The sequence below is a fragment of the Eptesicus fuscus genome, chromosome 2 (genome assembly GCF_027574615.1).
Source record: "Eptesicus fuscus isolate TK198812 chromosome 2, DD_ASM_mEF_20220401, whole genome shotgun sequence".
Lineage (NCBI taxonomy): Eukaryota > Metazoa > Chordata > Mammalia > Chiroptera > Vespertilionidae > Eptesicus > Eptesicus fuscus.
The window spans coordinates 24,674,060-24,696,117 of NC_072474.1; the positions used below are offsets into that span (position 1 = coordinate 24,674,060).

The window sequence follows — 22,058 nt, forward strand, 5'->3', positions numbered from 1 at the left end:
ATCATAATATTTTAATTCCTTTTATTGGGACATTTCATTAATATGCAAACAGTGCTTCTATTTCATGGGTAAGAAATTTATTATAAGAATTTAATACATCTTTGATATTATAATTATCATTGTCTATTTTTCTTTTGTCTTTCTGTTTGTTAGCCTATTATCATCTTTTTTGTTTTACAGTTCTTTGCCCTGAAATTAAAAGAAAACCCATTTCAAAAATTAGATGTCCATGTTTTTGTTTTCATTTTTTGTTGTCCTTATTGAACTTAAGTGTATTTTAAGATTACAAAGCAAGTACATTAAAAAATTCTTACCATTCACAATGACTTCTCTTTGGACCAGGGTTTATAGTCAACTACTTCATAGTCAACCCAAATAGCAAGGGGGAAAAAATAGATGCTGTAGATAATAAGGGGATTGTAACCTCTATCCATCTTACTCCTTTCAGTCTGCTCATTTATTCAATAAATCTTTATTGAATGTACACTTACTTTTCATGTGGAACTGTTCTTCATGGACTGTATAAAGTAATATTACACTTTAAACCTAAAAAGAAATTAACACCAATAAAAAAATTAGATGTTCCACTGTGAAAATTGAAAATGTATCTGATCTCTAATTTTAATATTTATTGCCTTTTAACTTTAAAATTTAGTGAATTCTTTTTTTTAAATAAAATGAGGTAACAAATACCCAAGAATAACTATATTTTATAGTTACTATATTATCAATAATGAATGTAAAAATGTCTATATAACTTCTTACCTGGAAAATATAAAATTAAAGTGACTCATAGACATATGATTTATCAGATTCAATCTTTATTTAATTCAAAATAAAGGTACAAAGCAGCAGTTTAAAGGGTTTAAGGATTTGTGCAAAGTAGTCTTCCACAACTCTGTAACAGAATTTTTTATGGCAGAGGCTAAATGTATACCTGTATGAGTTTCTTTACTAGGTGCTAACAGTTGATAGAGATCTCTTTCATTTCCAGCTTGGCATTCCAAATTCAAGGCTACGGTATTTCCTTATTGCAAAGCTTCAGTCAGAGCCATTACCTTTTCAAGCCCCTGGTCAGGTATTATTATGGTTGTTGTTATCATCATCATTATTATAGATATATATATATTGTAAATATATTCAGTCTGCTCATTTATTTCAGGAACTACTTTGTAGAGGCTTCTATGTATCTTATTGCATCTATAATAAACCATGCATAGGTCTATACCCTAGGCCTTTTCTTCTCCTGTTGCCACATTTATTGCCTTAAACAAAACAAAAATTTTCTTTCATCATTAGAAAAAAAAATGAGTTAAAAGTTTAAAAATACCATTAGTGCAGTTACCCTCTTTTCCTTCAACAAAATCCATTGGTTCCGTTTTCGCTGAAGTCAATGCTGTTTAGCTTTAATTGATTAAAATGTAGTAATGAGTAATACAAACTAGAATAAAATGCTTAGTTGCTAGAGATAGGATATCTAATTATGCAAGAAGTTATACATCCTTCTCTCAGCAATTGGTCTGATTAATAGAGTTTCAGTGGTTCAGTGAAGCTCTCCATAACTATCACAGATGAGAACTTAAAAGTCATGTCCTACGTAACAGGGGGTCAATAGTGTCATTTTAATCCCCTGCAATACAGTACCAATATATCTCCCTTCCCATAGTGGGCAATTCCAAAAAGAATGTACAAAGCATTTTAACAAAGACTTCATTAAAAATTCCTGGAACTCTTTTTGTTTTACAAAATAGGACATTATAAATGGTTACATGTTTTGCAGGAACAAGTTTTTCCTATGGGACTCAGGAGTAGAAATAACCTTTCAGGGTGAAAAGTGCTTTTCTTTTTTTAATTACTGGTTTTCCTTTAGATCATGGTATGTTCCAGTTTTTCTTCTTTGGTGAAGGAGATGGCAAGCTTGAATCCAAAGTACATTTTCTAGAAATGTTAATGCTGCTTCTAAACTTTTTTCACAGATATGATGCTCTACATTTATTCAACATACTTCCTGTTACTTTGTTGAATATTTTTATTAACAAATACACAAAGCAGCAACTCCATGAAATAAATAATCTGCAGTCAGATGATACTATACCTATATGAAGAATAACTTGTGATAACTCGTATAAATACAAATAAACCACAGTTTTTATCTTTCAAATGACAACTTTATAAAGGCTAAAATAATTTTTACATAATGTTGACTTGACATTATTAATTTCTTTTATTTTTAATAAAGCTTTGGACAATATGTATATTTTTGTTTAATGCCAGGTACTGATGGAGTTTCCCAAAATGGAATCTGAACATCCTCAACAGCATGCAATAGATGCAGTAAATAAAACTGAAGGAAAGAAAATTGAACCAAATGTTTGCTTTGATAGCAGCAGACAGTGTTCAGGAAAAGAAGCCATTCTTTTTAAGCTTGAAACTGCAGAGGAAATTGACCGGAAGCATCAACAGGACAGTGATCTCTCTGTACAAATGCTAAAAGATTTTCTTGAAGATGATATTGACACGAATCAGTACTTTTTACCACCGAAGTCATTGCTGCGATATGCTCTTTTGTTAGACATTGTTCAGCCCACTTGCAGAAGGTCCATGTGCTTTACAAAAGGGTAGGTTTTAAAGAGAGACTATTCATGGTATATCCAAAATAACCAGGTTTTTATACCTGTTTTCTCTTTTAGTTCTTCTCAAAACAAGGAGCATTTTATAAAATGTTTCTGCTAGAATTTTTTTCCACCCTTAATTGCCTGCTTTCATGTTCCAATAGAATACACGAGTGAAAATTCCTTCTGGCAGAACAGTATGTAAAACAACCCATAAAAGTGCTCATAAAAGACAATGCCATTTGTTTGGTGACTTCCATGGGAGCTTAAAACATGGTTTATATACGGGGTAAATTACTAATTTTTTAGCACCTTTCATTTTATGCCACATCAGACCTCAAAAGTTTATGTTTTCTCTCATGATCAATATATAAGAAGAAATTAAATTTTAGTATCAAAATACAAAATGGAATCATCTGGCTCATGTTAGAGTACATTTTAGATTTTATTCCGTTTTTTAAATAATAGTAAGTTCTCCTAGTTCAAATTACAAAAGGCACTAAGATTTTAAGACTCCCTTCTACTCTGTGTCTTGGCCATTCAGTTTTCCTCACTACATGTAACCAGTGATTTCAATTTACTGTCTAATCTTCCAGAGGTATTATGTGTAAAGGTGCATTTAAATACACATGTATACTTTGCCCCCTCCTTTAAGAAGTGGTAACATATTATATCTATTTTTATGTCTGTGCCCTTTTTTTTGCACAATATAAGTTGGATATTATTGCATATAAGTACATAAAGGACTTTTCTATTCTCATGGTATGGGTATATCATAATTTCTTTTACTGGTTACCTTTGGGTTATTTCTTGAATGTTAATATATTTTTCACCACTATTTTAAAACCTAAAAAGAAGGTAAAATTTAGGTCTTTCCAAAAAATGTGAAAGATCCCTGACTCAGCTTTGTTAATGCTATTCAACTTCATTTGACACGTAGTCTTCTCTTTTTACTCACTAGCTAGCTATCTTGCACAAGACACTATGTTCATTATATAATCATACCAGATTCATTCTGATTTTATCATACTTTGCCCCTGTACTTACAGGAGAACAGGTTTATTGCTTTTCATTACCTTAAAAGACTTCACTCAGCTGTTGTCTATTTCCAAGTCCAATAGGTTCTTTTTAGGATTCTCATAAAACAAGACATCAATTTTATAATAAAAAACAGCCTTGATTTTTTTGTAGCTATAAAAATGATATAAAAGAAGCCTTACTGTAAAAGTCTATTTTAGTGTGGATAATACAAATATACATATATAATATGTGAGAAAACAATTTTAGAACAATTTTTTCCTGCTGTGACTTTCTTTAATTTATACTTTAAATTGATATATTAGGAAAAAGAATAATGATAATATGTTGAACAACCAGCTTGGCAATGATCTTAGGGGAAAAAATATTACTAATACCTTGCAGTAGTCTCATTGTTTATGAAAAGAGTAAAAACGTACTGTGTTACAGTAAGAGGCAGATGCATATTGAGTGGGCCCATATTCGTCATGATACTGGAGAGTAGGACCTTGTGTTCATGAGAAGAAATGATGGTCTGGCATTATAAAAAAAGAGCAGCAATTTATTTTTACCTTCTTAACATTTGGTTTAACGTAGAAGGGATATAAATTTGAATAGTATTTAGATATAAAATTGGAACAAGTTCATACCTATAAGTGGTGAACATTTTAAAAATGACAATACAAAGAAATGGCAATTGATAATACATAATTCAAAATAGTATTTACACAACTCAAAAAACTGCCAAATTTAGTGTCTGAGAAGCTTAAATAAAATGACCTTATACCCTCATCCAGTTATTTTTTAAATCATTAAGCCTATGTATATGATGATATCAGAATATTACAGAAGGATAGAATTCTGTAATTGATTAATTTATTCAGAAAATATTTAAGAAATTTTGCATTAACAAATACATTAGATAATATTTGTGTTAACTTTTCAGTTATGGGAGGTACATAGAAGGGACAGGATCTGTGTTACAGACTGCAGAGGATGTGCAGGTACTATGCATGCTTTAGAACTTAATTATTTGAAAATTATTTTAAATAAAATTATTTTTAATACTTAAAATTTGAGAATGTCAAAATAATTTTACATGTTCTATTAGAAATCGATATATATTATTCATATTTATATTCAGATATAGTAATTCTTTACTATAGAAAATTTTCTTGCTGCATAAGTTTATGTAAAAAGAATATTTTGTTTTTATTTTCTTTTTCTTCTTACCTCTGTATTTTTTGTTCCACAAAGAATAAATTGACATTCAGTGTGCAACAGTTAATTTCTCTAAAATTATGTACAAATATCTTAAAATTGGGGACTTCTTTTGGAGCACATACTATGACTTTTAGGGAAAGAAGTCTATGTTTTAGCAAAGCATTTTATTAATATTTCAATTATAAACTCTTTATGGTATCACTGTTGAATATAAGCTTGATATTTTGCAAATTTTATACTTTTGAATAAGTTTGAAATGAAATCACATTATCTTCTTTTATAATGATTTAAACTCACTATTAATAAGATATACCCATGTTAAAATCCTATCAGAGGCAACTGAATGTCTGTATTTGGGAAATCATATTTATTAAATATATTTTATTTTAAGAAAATATTATGAAATTTATAATAAACAGTAAACATTTTAATGATGTATCTGTTAAACATTATAAAATTGACCTCATTGATTGATCAAGTTTTTTTATATTTCCCTCTATTTTTTGTTATATTGTCTTTTATTATTTATATTCTTATTTAATTTTGAGGAATCAAAAATGACAGATACATTGCAAGTATCCTGATCTGTTGAACATTGAGCTTTTGTTCATTTTCAAAGTTTATATTGTCATTGATGAGCCAATTATGTAGTTTATTGAAGAGACATTTTGCCCTGTGCTGTCATGTGTTACAGCAGACATTCCATCATTTTTAAACTATCTCACAAAAGGTGATCTTTTCTTTTTTGTAAGCAGAAATAACTTATTTATTTTATTTTATTTTATTGTTTAAGGTATTACAAATAGTAGTACATATGTCTCCTTTTTTTTCTTACCCATTGACCTCCCCCCCGGCCTCCCCTACCCCGCCACCACTCTCCCACCCCCCCACCCCCCCCACCCCCCGGCACTTGCCTTCACCCCCCCACCCCCTTGCCCCGTGTCTTGTGTCTATTGGTTGTGCTTATATGCATGCATGCAAGTCCTTTGGTTGATCTCTTCCCGCCCCCCATACAACCCTCCCCTGCCTTCCCGCTGTAGTTTGACAGTCTGTCTTAACAAATCTAATTGCAGTCTACTTTATCAGTTATCTTGGGGCTTTTCTTACAGATTGAGAATATCTACAAATCTCTTACCAATTTGTCACAAGAAGAAAAGATAACAAAATTGTTAATGCTTAAACTTCGATATTTCACTCCTAAAGAAATTGCAAATCTCCTTGGATTTCCACCAGAGTTTGGTATGTGGGATATACGCAAATCTCAGCTTTTGTTTATTAAAGATCCCCAAATTCATTAGGGACTCATATGTGTATTTTATGAAGAAATCTTTGCTTAGACAGATGGATGTAAGAAACCTTATTTCTTTCCTGATTGTGCAATTATTGACATTTTTCTTTCCTCGCCTTTCATGTTCATTTATAGCCTGCCTCAGACCAGTCCCTTTAAACTTGTGTCCCTCCCCTTTCACTCCAGTTATGGTCCTGAGTGATTTTCAGGGACAGGGAGCCAAATCAGCAATTTCCCGCCTCCTTCATGGATGGATGTTAATAGTATCTTTCTCCAGCTTATTTTCTTGCTCCCAGAGGTCCTGTTTTAATAATAACCCAACATTAGATTGTGTGAAAAAATGCCTAGAATTGTCTTTTTTATGGAGAAATTAAAAGGAGGTTGACGAAATTATTTATTATTTTTGCATTCGAAGATGCATTCTTATCACTCATGCGTTTATGTCCTTTCCTACAAAGTTTGAGTGGAGAAAAGGGAAGGTGGAGAAGCAGTCCAGGAGGAGCTGTCCTAATGGAAAGAAAGGGTGACTCAGGACACAGGTGCCAGAACCTATGAAAATTAGGGGATCTGATGCAGGGAATCTCAGGAACAAAACTAAGATAGATACAGCAGTAGAGGAAGATAAAGTCCTAACTCTTTTCGCAGTCTGGGAATTCCAGGGGCTGTTGCTCTTAAGAGATGGGGACACATTGCCTTTGCGTCTTAGAGCAGCCCTGTCTCTTCCTGGTCCCTCTTCCTGTGCTCTGCCCTGTGTGGATGGCATGTCCTAGGCTGTGGCACCTGTGCTCTGCCCTGTATGGATGGCATGTCCTAGGCTGTGGCACCTGTGCTCTGCCCTGTATGGATGGCATGTCCTAGGCTGGGGTGGCTGTGCTCTGCCCTGTATGGATGACATGTCTTAGGTTGGGGTGGCTGTGCTCCCAGTACCTGGCTCACGAGAAGGGGAAAGACAGACCTCCTTAATGTGCTTCCAGGGCTATACCAGCAGGGAATGTGTTTTCGATAACTCTGACGTTTGAATGCAGAAAAGCCAAATTGCTAAATCCAACATTATTATAATAGTAATACAGTGCTATTCTTGAAGCACCTAATGGGCTAAATAGATCAGGTTTTGAATTCTAATAATGGATTTACAGATGAAGTTTTAGAGCACCTCCTTTTGTGCAGAGTGACAAACTGCTAATACAGTTTGACTACCCTCTTGGTAATTGATTTTCTGAGCATAGTCACAGCAACCAGGTTTATTTTGTAGTCTGCTTTTTTCTTGGTGATCTCATTCAGTCACAAATATCCTGGGGAGTGTTATTTAAGAAAAACATAGACTTTCCTTGTCTTAGTTTATGTCACAAAATGAATGAGAACATCATAAAACAAACAAAGAGCTGAGAGTTAAACTCAAGAATTTAATTCCCAGTCTGCTCTCCTTGTTATTTTTTCTTTTTTTTTTTTTACAATGAACAATCACAGGTATTTTCAATAGTACTAAAGGGAGGAAAGAGATTTATTATGTAATAACAAATAATTCCTGTTTTATTTGAGAGCTTTTTCAAATAATGCTCATCAGTTTCATAATATTGAAACTAAGCATGTACCCCAGAGTCTGATTGAGTTTGAATCCTAGCTCTACCTTAACTACTCTCTGCCTTAGTTTACACATCTGTAAAATGGGGATAATTGCAGCACCAAATTCATAGAGTTGTTGTGACAAGTAAGTTAGTATATGTAAAATGTTTACACACTGACACATAATATAAAATTTGTCAGCCTTTATTTTGTAAATCATAAACATTTATTTGTTTTTATAGCCTTTACTTTGTAAAGATTTTTTCTCATTATTTAAAAATTTTAGATGGGTAAAATTAGATTTTTTCATAGCTCTCTGAAAATATATGTATATGACACATAAAAAAAAGCCTTTTTCATTGGTTAACCTTTTTTCAAATATGTGATCTCTTTGTATAGTCAGACTTGCCCTGATGTCACCACTGAGCAGCACTCTGACAGAACTGTCCTTCCCATGCGCTTTTGACTTTATTGACTCTAGGTCCAAAATGGGCCCTGTGTGAGCTGCCCGTCCTCTGGCAATGATGGATGTGCATTGACTTTTCCGTACATTTGTCCTGCTTCTCTTTGTGACTGGGGACATGCATTTGTGAGAGAGCAGGCTTTGGAAGAGAGGAACACTCATCTACACTTACTAAAGGAAAGCTGCTAACTTGACCTCATTCTATTCTTTTTTGCTTTTTTTTTTGTCTATGAGGATTATTATTATTTTTAATGTATCTAAGTTTTTTTAAAGACACCTTTTAAAAATTATGTAATCTTTCCATAAGCTAGCTAGATTTTAATATCTATATTTAGATATAAGATACACAGACATATATAATTTTTACAAATCTGACTTGTTCTCAAATTTATATTGCAAAAGATCATCCTTACAATATTTTAAAAGTCTGTTTGTAGTATATTTGTACCTCTGAATACTTTGAACTTACTAATTTTTGAGATGACTAATATGCTTGCCTAAAACATATCTTTATAATAGCAATTTTATTATTATGCTCAATTGCAAATATAGTTTTACTCTGGCAATCACTGTTATTTTATTGTAGTAAATATAATGTCAAGTGTTGATGAAGCAACTTTACCCTAATCAGCTCTACCTACCTTTTGGTCCTCACAAGTATATGAAATGCTACTATTCTTTTTTTATTATTATTTTTTAAGTATTTTCTATTGATTTTTTTGTATAATTAAAAAAAAATTATCTTTATTGTTGAAAGTATTACAGATGTCCCCTTCGTTTTCTTTTTTTTTTTCTTTTTCCCATGGACCCACTCCACACTGGCACCTCCCAGGCCTTCACCATGGGCTATGCATATGTGCATATAAGTTCTCTGGTTAATCTCTAACCTGTACTCCCCACCCTGCCTCCCTTCATTTTATTATCTACTTGCTTTTCTTTTATATAATTGCTATGCCAAAGGATACTGAATGTGAATTTCTAACATTATAACTAACATGCTCTACACTCTGAGGCATATATAATCTTTTATGTTGATACTCACAAGGCTTTGTTCCAGCAAATGTAGTATCCGTGGGCCATTTTGTTTTGAAAAAGAATGTAGCAAATAGAAGTTCACTATGAGAAAGTTAACTTGTGGAAGCACAATATAAAAAAACAACTGTGAGGAACTTGTATCCTAAATATATATAAATAACTCATACAACTCAACTATAAAAAGAAAAATAATCAAATTTTAAAATGGGCAAAGGATTTGAATAGACATTTCTCTGAAGAAGATAGACAAATGCCCAATAAGCTCATGAAAAGATGTTCAGCATCATTAGTTATGAGGGAAATGTAAATCAAAACTATAATAGATACCATTTCACAAAAAGGTCAATAACAGTGCTAAAAAAGATGTGGGGAAATCGGATCACTTGTATATTGCTGATGGGAATATCAAATGACACAGCCACTTTGGAAAAACAGTCTGACACTTTCTCAGATGTTACACATAGAGTTTTTGTTTGATCCAGAAATTTCACCCCTACAGGTATCCAAGAGAAGGAAAAATAAATGTCCATGCAAAAATGTACACTTAATGTTCATAACAGCTTTATTCATAATAATTAAAAAGTAGAAAAAAGCCAAACTTCTATCAATGAATGAATGGATAAATAAAATGTAGTATATCCATACAATAGAATGTTACTTGGCTGTAGAAGGGGAATGAAGTATTGTTACATTCTATAACATAAATGAACCTTGAAAACATTATGCTTAGTGAAAGAAGCCACACACAAAAGCAGCATATTGTATGGTTCCATTTATATCAAACTAGAGGCCCATGTGGCCTGTGTGGCCTGTGCCCTCTCGCAGTCTGGGACCCCTCGCTCCTTACCGCCTGCCTGCTCGCTGCTCCTTACTCCTTGGCTTGCTGCCCCTTAGCGCTGACGCTGAGGTGAGAGAGGCTCTTACCACCGCCACTGTGCTTGCCAGCCGTGAGCCTGGCTTCTGGTTGAGCAGCATTCCCCCTGTGGGTGTGCACTGACCACCAGGGGCAGCTCCTGCATTGGGTATCTGCCCCCCGGTGGTCATTGTGCATCATAGCGACCAGTCATTCCGCTGTAACGGTCGCTCAGGCTTTTATTATATAGCTACTCAGAACTGGCAAATCCACAGAGACAGAAGGTAGATTACTGGTTGAGGGGCAGGTAGGGGGAATGGTGAGTGACCACTAATAGTACTAGCTTTTTATAAAATTGAGGTGTAATTGACATATAATATTATGTCAGTTTCAGGTGTACAGCAGTGATTGGCTGTTTATATACATTGTGAAATGGTCAGCACAATAAGTCTAGTTAACACAGGGGTCCTCAAACTTTTTAAACAGGGGGAGAGTTCACTGTCCCTCAGACCGTTGGAGGGCCAGACTATAGTTTAAAAAAAACTATGAACAAATTCCTATGCACACTGCACATATCTTATTTTGAAGTAAAAAAACAAAACGGCAAAAACACCCGCATGTGGCCCGTGGGCCATAGTTTGAGGACGCCTGAGTTAACATCTTTCACCATACATAGTTGTAATTTTTTTGTGTGATGATGACTTTTAAGATCTACCCTCTTAGCAGCTTTCAAATATGGAATACAGTATTATTTACTACTAGAGGCCCGGTGCACAAAATTCATGCACAGGTAGGGTCCCTAGGCCTGGCCGGCGATCAGGACCAATTGGGGCCTTCCGGCTGCCGGCAAGGGCCTTCCTTCATTCCACGCCACCCCCTGGTGGTCAGTACACATCATAGCGAGAGATCGAACTCCCTGTCTCCCGATCAAACTCCTGAGGGGACACTTTGCATATTAGCCTTTTTTACCTTTTGTACCTTTTGATCCCCTTCACTCATTTTGCCCCCCTCCATCATCAATCTGTTCTCTGTATCTATGAGCTTTTTTGTTGGTTTTCTTGCTTGGTTTGCTTTTTAGATTCCACATATGGAGTAAGATCATATGGTCTTTCTCTGTCTGACCTCACTCAGCATAATGCCCTCTCCATTCATGTTGTCACAGATGGTGAGATGTCATTCTTTTTTTATGGCTCATAGTATTCTGTTATATATACTGTATATACAACATTTTCTTTTCTATTCATTCATTGATGGACACTTAGGTTATTTCCATACCTTGGTTACAGTAAATAATGCTGTAGTGGGTATGTAACTATGTATTTCTTTTCTAATTAGTGTTTTTGTTTTTATTGGGTAAATATCCAAAGTGAAACTACTGAATCATATGGTAGTTCTATTTTTTAATTTTTTGAGAAGCCTCCATACATTTTCCATGGTGGCTTAACCAGTTTGTAGTCCCATCAACAGTGTATATCCTCGCCAATACATTATGGTACTTGTCTTTTTTATGATCACCATTCTAACAGATGTGAAGTAATATCTCATTGTAGTGTTGATTTTTCCCTGATGCTTAGTGATGTTGGGCTTGCTTTTATGAGACTGTTGGCTATCTGTATGTCTTCTTTGGAAAAATGTCTATTCCTCTGCCAATTTTTAATTGAATTGCTTGCTTTTTTATTTTTTGTTGTTTTGTTTTTTGCTATTGAGTTATTTGCATTCTTTATATATTTTGGATATTAACCCTGTATCAGATATCTAGTTTACAACTATTTAATATTTTCTCCCATTCAGTAGGTTAGTTTTTTGCTTTTTTTTAATCATCACCCAAGGGTATTTTTCCATTGATTTTTAGAGAGAATGGAAGGGAGAGAAGAAGGGGGAAAGGAAAAGGGGAGGAAGGGAGTGGAAGAGAAAGAGAGAGAGAGATGCATGTGAGAGAGACACATTGACTGATTGCCTCCCACACACGCCCCAACTGGGGGCCAGGGATCAAGCCAGCAACTGAGGTCTATAGGCCAATGCTCTAACCACTGCACAACCATCCAGAGCTGGCTTTTTGTTTTGTTGATGATTTTTTTTTTTTCTGTGTAGAAGCTTTTTAATTGTAGTCTTACTTGTTTATTTTTGCCTTTGCTTTTGGAGTTATATACAAAAATATCATATGCAAGACCTTTGTCAAGGAGGTTACCACCTATGTTTTCTTCTAGGAGTTTGATGGTTTCAAGTCTATGTTCAAGATTAAAGACTTAAATTTGAGTTAATTTTTGTGTACAATGTAAAATAGTCTATTTTCATTCTTTTGCATGTGACTATCCAAAATTTTCAACACTGGTAATTGAAAAAACTATCCTTTCCCCATTTTATATTCTTGCCTCCTTTGTCATAAATTAATTGGCCATATATGCATGGGTTTATTTCTGGGTGCTCTGTTGTTCCACTGATCAATAACTCTGTTTTTATACCAACACCATACTGTTTTGATTACTGTATGTTCCTAATATAGTTTGAAATAAGGGAGTGTGATGCTCCCAGCTTGGTTCTTTCTCAAAATTGTTTTTGCTATTTGGGTCTTTTGTGATTCCAAATAAATTTTAGGATTGTATATTGTATTTCTGTGAAAATAGTCATGGGGATTATATTAGGTATTGCATTGAATCTGTAGATTGCTTTAAGTAATATGGGCATTTTAATAATATTAGTTCTTCTAATCCATGAGTACATGATATCTTTACATTTATTTCTGTCTTCTTCAATTTCTTTCATCAGTGTGTCATAGTTTTTAGCATACAGCTCTTTCACCTCCTTGGTTGAATTTCTTCCTAAGTATTGTGTTCTTTTTGATGCAGTTACTAGTATAAATTGGATTGTTTTTTAATTTCTCCTTCTGATAGTTCATTATTAGTGTATAGCAACACAACAGATTTTTGTAAGTTAATTTTATATCTGCAACTTGACTGAATTTGTTTATTCTAACCATTTTTTAGTTGAGTAGTTAGGGTTTTCACATACAATGTCACATCATCTACAAATAGTGATTGTGTTACTTCTTCCTTTCCAATTTGGATGCCTTTTATTTCTTTTTTCTTGCATAATTGTTCTGACGAGAACTTCCAATACTATGTAAACTAAAAGTGGTGAAAATTGACATTCTTGTCTTGTTGTTGATCTTAGAGGAAAATTTTCTGCTTTTCACCAATTAGTATGATGTTAGCTATTGATTGGCTTTCTTTGTCAGATGATTAAAATGTCCTGGAATTGCCCTGGCCAGTGTTCTCAGTGGTTAGAGCATCTGCCCATGCATGGAAAGGTCGAGGGTTCATTTCCAGTCAAGGGCATGCACCTAAGTTGCAGGTTCAATCCCCAGCCCTGGCTGAGGCTCAGTTGGGAGGCAACTCATCTATGTGTCTCTCTCATATCAGTGTTCTCTCCCCCCGCCATCTTTCTCTCTCTCTCCCCCCTCCCTGCCTTCCACTCTCTAAAAATCAATGGAAAAAATATCCTCAGGTGAAGATTAACAACAACAAAATGTTTTAAAATTATAATAGAGATGTATGCAAAATTTGTGACTATACTAAAAACCATTGAATTGTACACTTTAAAAGGGTGACTTTTATAGAATGTGAATTGTATCTTCAAAAACCTGTTATTAAATAAAACACTGTGAAATAATGGTAGCCACTGTTTTTCCTAAAGTACACTAATATACAAATATCTAGGAGTACTGTGAATGTTATATGTATATATGTGTGTGCACAGCGCATAGTATGATATGGGATACGACAGCATCACATTGTGTACACAGGTACTCTTACATACTATTTTTAGCTCTAAATCTCTAAATTCTCATTTGTTAATTGAACTTTGTGGAGACCTTAGGGACTTGTTTATGTAAATGACCACAGTGCTCTTACTAAAGGATATATCCTCTTATCTCTGAAGTTATTATTACAAATGATTGATTACACATTGTTATCTCTCTTTTCTAGGGTTTCCTGAGAATATAACAGTGAAACAGCGTTATCGACTACTTGGAAATAGTCTCAACGTACATGTAGTAGCTAAACTAATCAAAGTACTATGCAGATAATCTTAAATGACTTTGAAAGATGGTCATAGTATTCCTTCATATCCAGACGGTAATTCTGAAATATTAGTTTAATTAATTTTGACAAAATTTAACTAAATTAACTTAAATCTCTTATAACAAATTTGAATGTATCACAAAAATGCCAATTTGTTTTCTTACATTTATATTACTGTCTTTTGTAAAGTGAAATTATTGTTATTCTTTAGTTGAATATATTTTTATATGAAGTCATTAAATATATATATAATATTTTTTATAATATGGTATTAAATAACTTTAGGAACATTAGAATTTTAATGTTTTCATCAGTCCTATGTAATAAAGAGGTAATTTGCAAATTGACCATCACACTCTCGCACAAGATGGCCAACCCCACGTGGTCACAAGATGGCCACCACAAGATGGCCAGCAAGGGAGGGCAGTTGTGGGTGATCAGGTCAGCAGGGGAAGGCAGTTAGGGGTGACCAGTCAGCAGGGGAGGGCAGTTGGGGGCGACCAGGCCATCAGGGGAGGGCAGTTGGGGGTGACTGGGCCTGCAGGGGAGGGAGGGCAGTTGGGGGTGACCAGGCAGGCAGGGGAAGGCAGTTAGGGGCGACCAGGTCGGCAGGGGAGGGCAGTTAGGGGTGAACGGGCCGGCAGGGGAGGGCAGTTGGGGGCAATCAGGCAATCAGGCTGGCAGAGGAGCAGTTAGGCTGGCAGGGGAGTGATTAGGGGGTGGTCAGGCTGGCAGGCAGAAGTGGTTAGGGGCAATCAGGCAGGCAGGCAGGCAAGCAGTTGGGAGCCAGCCGTCCCAGATTGTGAGAGGGATGTCCAACTGCCGGTTTAGGCCCGATCCCTGTAGGATCGGATCTAAACTGACAATCAGACATCCCCCGAGGAGTCCCAGATTGGAGAGGGTGCAGGCTGGGCTGAGGGCCACCCCCCTCCAGTGCACGATTTTCATGCACCGGGCCTCTAGTATTTTATCAAGAGACATTATAGCAGTGATGGGCAACCTTTTGAGCTTGGTGTGTCAAACTTCGCCAAAAAACTGAGCATAACTCGGGTAGTGTGTCACTTTGAGGAAAAAAACGTTATTTCGCAAATGTTTCATCCTCAGGAGTAGCAAATGTTTCATCCTCGGCATGCGGCCGCCTCAGCGGCCGCGTGTCATCAGAAATGGCTATGCGTGTCAGTGCTGACACGCGTGTCATAGGTTCGCCATCACTGCATTATAGGCATATTGTAATAAATCTGATAAGTTGTATTTTTTGTGTTAATAAAAGAAGTTGTTTTATGAATCTTGTCATTTTACTTTTTTGTTAGATGATTATTTTTAATTCTAAAGTAATGATTCTAATTCTAGCCTGTTTCAAGTATTGAATGTTTTACTTAATCCCTTAAACATTCCTTTGTTTTACTTAAATGCTTATAATATTTTAAACCAAATTATCATCATTCATCTTATGCAACAGTCTGAAGAAAGTGTCAGAAAAAATAATTTTAAATTCTTGATTACCTTTTTATCAGGAAGTCACAGAATATGGAGGTGCACATTACCTTTAATTCTACCTCCATCTGAAAGGTTAAACTCATTCCTTCGTCATTTGTGCATATTTCCCTTCAGTTTGCTGTTAGTAGAGCTTACTTTTGTCTTTGCTCTCAGCTTCTTGTTGTAAGTTGATTTTGTCATCACATTCTAAGAAATGTAGCATGACATTAAGATTTTAGTTGCGTGTTGACCTATGAACTAGGAGGTCATGGTTCGATTCCCTTTCAGGGTACATGCCCAGTTTATAGGCTCGATCCCAAGTGTGGGGTGTGCAAGAGGCAGCCAATCAATGATTCTCTCTCATCATTGATGTTTCTCTCTCCTTCTCCCTTCCTCTCTGAAATCAATAAGAATATATTTAAAAACAATTTTAGGGAGGAAACTGCCCTTTGACCCCATTCCTTATAACTATTCTGTGAATTAACTTTAATAATTTTTAATGTTCTCTGTTTCTACCTTTGCAGTAGACTTCTTGGAATTAGGGTTTCTAATCAGTTTAAGTCTTGCATAAGAAATCCTGTGGTTTTTATTTCAGTGGTAAAATCAAGTGAAAATGGATGAAAGAAATGAAAAGAAATATGAACAGAAATTTTATCATAAAACTTTAATTCATATTATTATCCTGAAAAAAATAAACACAATCGATTGATGTGGAGAAATTGGAACCCTGTATGTTGCTGGTGACGATGTGCAATGGTACAGCCACTGTAGAAAATAGATGATGATTTCTTAAAAATATATAAAAAGAATTATCATATGATCTAGCAATTCCACTTCTGAGTATTACCCAGAAAGATTCAAAGTGGGGACTTTGTCTGATATTTGTACACCAATTTTCATAGCAGCATTATTCACAATAGCTAAAAAGTGGAAACAACCAAAGTGCCCATCAGCAAATGAATGGAGAAACAAAATATGGTGTATACCTACAATGGAATATTATTCAGACCTAAAAAGGAAATTCTGATACAACATGGATGAACCCTGAAGACATTATGCTCAGTGAAATAAACCAGACACAAAAGGGCAAATTTTGTATGATTCCACTTACATGAAGTATGTAACAGAATTCAGTTCTTAGTGATAGAAAGTAGGCTAGAGGCTACCAGAGTTTGACACGTTCTGGAAGAGGAGTGGTGTTGCAAGGCTGCAGAGTTTTGTTTGCTGTGGTGAAAAAGCTCTGGAGATGGGTGATGGTGATAGTTACACAACAATATGAATGTAATTAATACCACTGAACTGTATACTTAAAAATCATTAAAATGGAAAATTTTATGTCATGTACATTTTACCACAAAAAAACCAACAGTCATTCCTTCTCACCATTTTTTTTTTTCAGAAGAACTCACATAAACATGGATATAGGGCAATTATAGGCCAATGCAAATACGCATGTGGGCAAAAGTAGGTTTACAGTTGTGAGTACACAAAACACAGCGTTTATATTTATATTATAATAAAGCTATTATAATAATCATAATCTGCATGTCTTTTCCATATGAACAACTTTAAACCTACTTTGGCTCACCCCTGTATATATCAAGTATTGCTGTCTTCTATATTTTATATATGTGTGTAAAGACATACCTTGCTACAAATTTCATAAATTTTAGTATACAACAATTTGAAATTACTTTGGCACACTTTTACTAGTTCTCTTCACTTTTTTATTTTTTACCAATGAAAAAGTTCAGAGTGTTTCTATGATTATGCTATAATAGTAGGGTTCTATGCTCCACTGAGCAATGTTACACAAATTAAGTGTTGGGTTACAGTGCCCTAAGTATAAACACATGAAAGCTCTGTGGAAACATTCCTTTGCAAACTGGAAGGTAGACTACAGCTTGGTGAGATAGTTTAAATTATTGAAGTATATTCATGGGTAGATGATGATTCTTGCCCTTAATTCATAATTGAAAATATATAGTAGCAAGCATAAGACTCACACCTTAATTTATGTATATTTACATGCATAATTAATTTAGAAATGTCATTTTATTGAATACCCACTATATACTATTGGTAATATGCATAATTTGCCCAGGAAATTTCTGATATTTGGATTTATATATTTACTCAATATTTTAGAAAATATAACCTTCTTTTAAAAAGAATTATATGTAATTAAATCTGTGTCATTTCTAACGTGATTTTTCATTCTCCTGTTTGCATCACTTGTATTCTTTTAAATGGGTTGCCAAATAACTTTAAGGTATTTATTAACCTGCTTCATGTTTTTAGTAGGTTTTTCAGACCCAAAAATGATAAATAAGAGATAATCAAATGACTTAATACAAACAAAATGAGTCATATTAGAAAATTATTTTGAAGAGGAGATTGGGTAGTCATCATAGGAGAAAGAGCCAGAGCTTGATAATCTTTAATGAGGGGGTCTCATATAGGTTTTTTAACTTTTTAAATTCATTTCAGAGAGAGGAAGGGAGAGGGAGAGAAGGATAGAAATATCAGTGATAAGAGAGAATCATTGATTGGCTGCCTCCAGCACACTCCCTACTGGAGACTAAGCCAGGCATGTACCCTGACTGGTAATTGAACCATAACTTCCTGATTCGTAAGTCAATGCTCAACCACTGAGCCATACCAGCCAGGCACATATAGGTTTTTTTATTTTATTTATTATTATTATTTTTCTTTATTGATTAAGGTATTACATATGTGTCCTTATCCCTCCATTCCGCCCGCCCCCCCCCCCCCTCATGCCCTCACTCTCCTGGTGTCTGTGTCCATTGGTTAGGCTTATATGCATGCATACAAGTCCTTTGGTTGATCTCTCCCCCTTACCCCTGCCCTCCCCTACCTTCCCTCTGAGGTTTGACGGTCTGATCAATGCTTCTCTGTCTCTGGATCTGTTTTTGTTCATAAGTTTATGTTGTTCATTATATTCCACAAATGAGTGAGATCATGTGATATTTATCTTTCTCTGACTGGCTTATTTCACTTAGCATAATGCTCTCCAGTTCCATCCATGCTGTTGCAAATGGTAGGAATTCCTTCTTTTTTACTGCTGCATAGTATTCCACTGTGTAGATGTACCACAGTATTTTAATCCACTCATCTGCTGATGGGCATTTAGGCTATTTCCAAATCTTAGCTATGGTGAATTGTGCTGCTATGAATATAGGGGTGCATATATCCTTTCTGATTGGTGTTTCTAGTTTCTTGGGATATATTTCTAGAAGTGGATCACTGGGTCACATGGGAGCTCCATTTTTAGTTTTTTGAGAAAACTCCATACTGTTCTCCATAGTGGCTGCACCAGCCTGCATTCCCACCAGCAGTGCAGGAGGGTTCCTTTTCTCCGCATCCTCCCCAGCACTTTGTTAATTTGTTGATGATAGCGATTCTGACAGGTGTGAGATGGTACTGCATTGTCGTTTTGATTTGCATCTCTCAGATGATTGGTGACTTAGCATGATTTTATATGTCACTTGGTCTTCCTTATGTCCTCTTTCGAAAAGTACCTATTTAGGTCCACTGCCCATTTTTGATTGGGCTGTTTATCTTTCTTTTGTTAAGTTGACATATAGGTTTTTATTAATTTGTTTGGTGTCAATACACTTTCACCTTCTCAGGAAACTTCATTATTGTTTCTTCTCCCTTGTAAATATTCAAACTCACCACCTCAATTATTCCTAGCATTTCCTGTGTTCAAGTCCCTTCTATATTAAAAACAATGACAGCAGGTAGAAACCTCCCTAGATTCTTATCTTCTTTCATCGCTTCCCTTTCATAGCCAAACCTCTTAGAAAGGTAATCTATGACTGATCTCCACTTCTTAATCTCTCCTCTAACTCCTCCACTGCTCCAATGTACCTTTGGCCTTGGTCAAACTGCCAAAGGAGCATTTACTATCATGATCAAGGGTCTATGTGTGCCTGAGTTTTTCAGTCCTTATCTTCCCTTACTTAACCACAGTCTGAACTCTCTTTCTTGATACAGGTTCTCCCTTTGTCTAACATGGCATTGCATTCATTTTTTTAAATTAAAGCATAGTTGACATTCAATATTATATTAGTTTCAAGTGTACAACATAGTGATTCAACATTTATAAATCCTAATCCTTAGTGTTGGGCAGTAGAGCCAAAAGACAGATGGGAAGATGTGAGTCACTCTGAGGGATCACACTGAGGGACCCCCTTCAGAGCACCCTGAACATTGTGCTCTGGACAATAAGTCAGATCTACATAGTGGGCACTGCCCTGTGCTTTAAAGAGTGAGAAAATATCTCTATCAACCGTCTTGCTCTTTCTCATAATATAGAGCCTTTTGAAAAGTCAAAAAACAGTGTTTGAAATTGTGAAAGTTGAGGGACTACCCAGCACTTTAAAAAATAATCAGAGTAGTGGATAGGATTCCTTCACAAAAATCACAATCTGTCTTTTGCTCCAATTTCAACCTAGTTCAGGTCAGAAGTTATTAAATCGAAGGCTTCTGAGATTATAGAAATGAAGCTGAGAACAAATTAAAGTGGTTTAATTCTAGCCATCGCAGTACAGAATAAAGAAGAGAATAGACTGACAGCTATCAGAGGGAGGGGATTTGGGGGGATGGGTGAAAAAGGTGAAGGAATAGCAAAAAGAGAAAAACAAAAACAGAACTGTGTGGTGGTTACCAGAAGGAAAGGGGTGAGGGGAAGGTAGTAGTAAAGGGTAAAACAGGGGTAAATGGTGAAGGAAGGATACTTGGACTTTGGGTGGTGAACACACCATACAATACACAGATGATATAGAATCGTCCACTTGAAACCTATATAATTCTATCAACCAATGTCACCCCAGTAAGTTCAATAAAAATAAAAAAAATTTTAAAAATAGCTACTATGTCAGCCAACTGTAAGCACATTCTAAAGGGCGCGGTCTGCAGGCCAGCTGATGTGTCTGCACCCAAAGTAAAATAGTTCTGGTTCTTTTTGTTTTGATAACTTCATTATTAAAACCAAAATTTAGAATCTAGGGGTTCCCAAATAAGCCAAGATAACACAATAAGGATCTAATTTTAAACCCATATAGACAAAGTAGTTAAACTGTATTTTCCTGAGTTGATTATGTTATTGAAAAGGTTAACTTTTCATAATTTGGTCTTCAGCTTGGAACTATGACTATTTAAGGCTACCAGTTATAAACTCACTAATAACTTTGGACTTTGAAATTGAGTGAGAGGCAGATGGTCTCAGCAGTTTTTTCATAGTCTGTGATTGAACTCATTATGTAATTTTTCAAGGTAGCCTTTGAACCTTCCTGTACTTAGAACTCTCTTCCTCTCAACTTCTAATGTCAAAGTGTGCTGCATACAACTACCAGATCAACTTCTTAACATGCATTTTTTTGATCCACCTCCAATCTAGCCTCTTCTTTCTTCATTCATCATATTCACCAAGATATCTAGTTATGCCCATAATATTTCACTTTATTAGAAGGCAGTAAGAATTCTAAACATGTTCTTCAAATTCAGTCTGTACCACTGAACCTGTCTGCACCCTTCTCTTTCTCCTGTCATTCCTTCACTTTGCTACTAAAATTTTAAAATGTCAGGTTTTAAAAAATTTATTTCCCTAGCCACTCTCTCTTTCTGTCTTTAGGACTTCTAAGAACATCTTGCAATAAGATACTTGTACTCTTCAAGAATTTTATGAAACCATGACCCAAAAACTACATTACTATTTTTGTCTTGATTTGTGAGATTATTCTTTTTTAAGTTTATTTTTTCAATAAATATGAGCATGTGCAAATAACTTTGACTTCTTACTCCCCAAGTTCTCAAATAAATTATTTTATACTTGCCATAGGCAAATATGGGTTCTGAGTCTTATTTTCAGTTATATCCAACACTTACAGCTCTCCCTCAAGTACACCGTATTTGACTCCTAACGCTTTCAAAATCTTATTTAAAAAATATATATAATTCTAGATAGAAATTTTCACAAAAACTAAAACATAGGAAGTTAATTTTTTCATAGAACTCTTCTTTATAGCCTTAGGTAGTACTCATTTCTCTGCTTGAACATACTATGGTTTCATTGTTTACTTCAAGCATTTGCCCAGTATTTTGTTTGCATCTTTATATCTATTCATATCAGAGAAGATTTAAATTATAAGGCTGTAAATAGGGAACATGTTTATTTAGCCAAGTCAGCTCTATAATCAGATGAGATCACAATCTAAAGTCTAAAGACACAGAGAGAGAGATCACAGAGGTTTGGAGCTGAGCCCTTAACTATTGCTAAAGATTCAGTCCTCAGGATTCTACCCTTCATGTCAAAGCTATTTTTCTCAGAGAACTCACTTTTTCCTAAAACGTCTACCATTTTGCCCAGGACACCCAGATCAGATATTTTGCCTATGCCCTATTCTAAAATTTTCATGCA

General features: G+C 35.1%; 1 protein-coding gene across 2 annotated transcripts in view; it reads left to right on the forward strand.

Annotated features, from left to right (window-relative positions):
• TRDMT1 (tRNA aspartic acid methyltransferase 1) overlaps positions 1-22,058 on the forward strand; it is a 64,091-nt gene that overhangs the window by 38,270 nt on the left and 3,763 nt on the right. For both annotated transcript variants that reach the window (XM_054725962.1, XM_054725963.1), the window contains exons 7-11: positions 995-1,078; positions 2,275-2,618; positions 4,576-4,633; positions 5,963-6,092; positions 14,042-14,191. In XM_054725962.1, coding sequence (XP_054581937.1) covers positions 995-1,078; positions 2,275-2,618; positions 4,576-4,633; positions 5,963-6,092; positions 14,042-14,142 — 717 coding nt within the window. In that variant the 3' untranslated portion in view covers positions 14,143-14,191. The remainder of the gene's footprint in view (positions 1-994; positions 1,079-2,274; positions 2,619-4,575; positions 4,634-5,962; positions 6,093-14,041; positions 14,192-22,058) is intronic.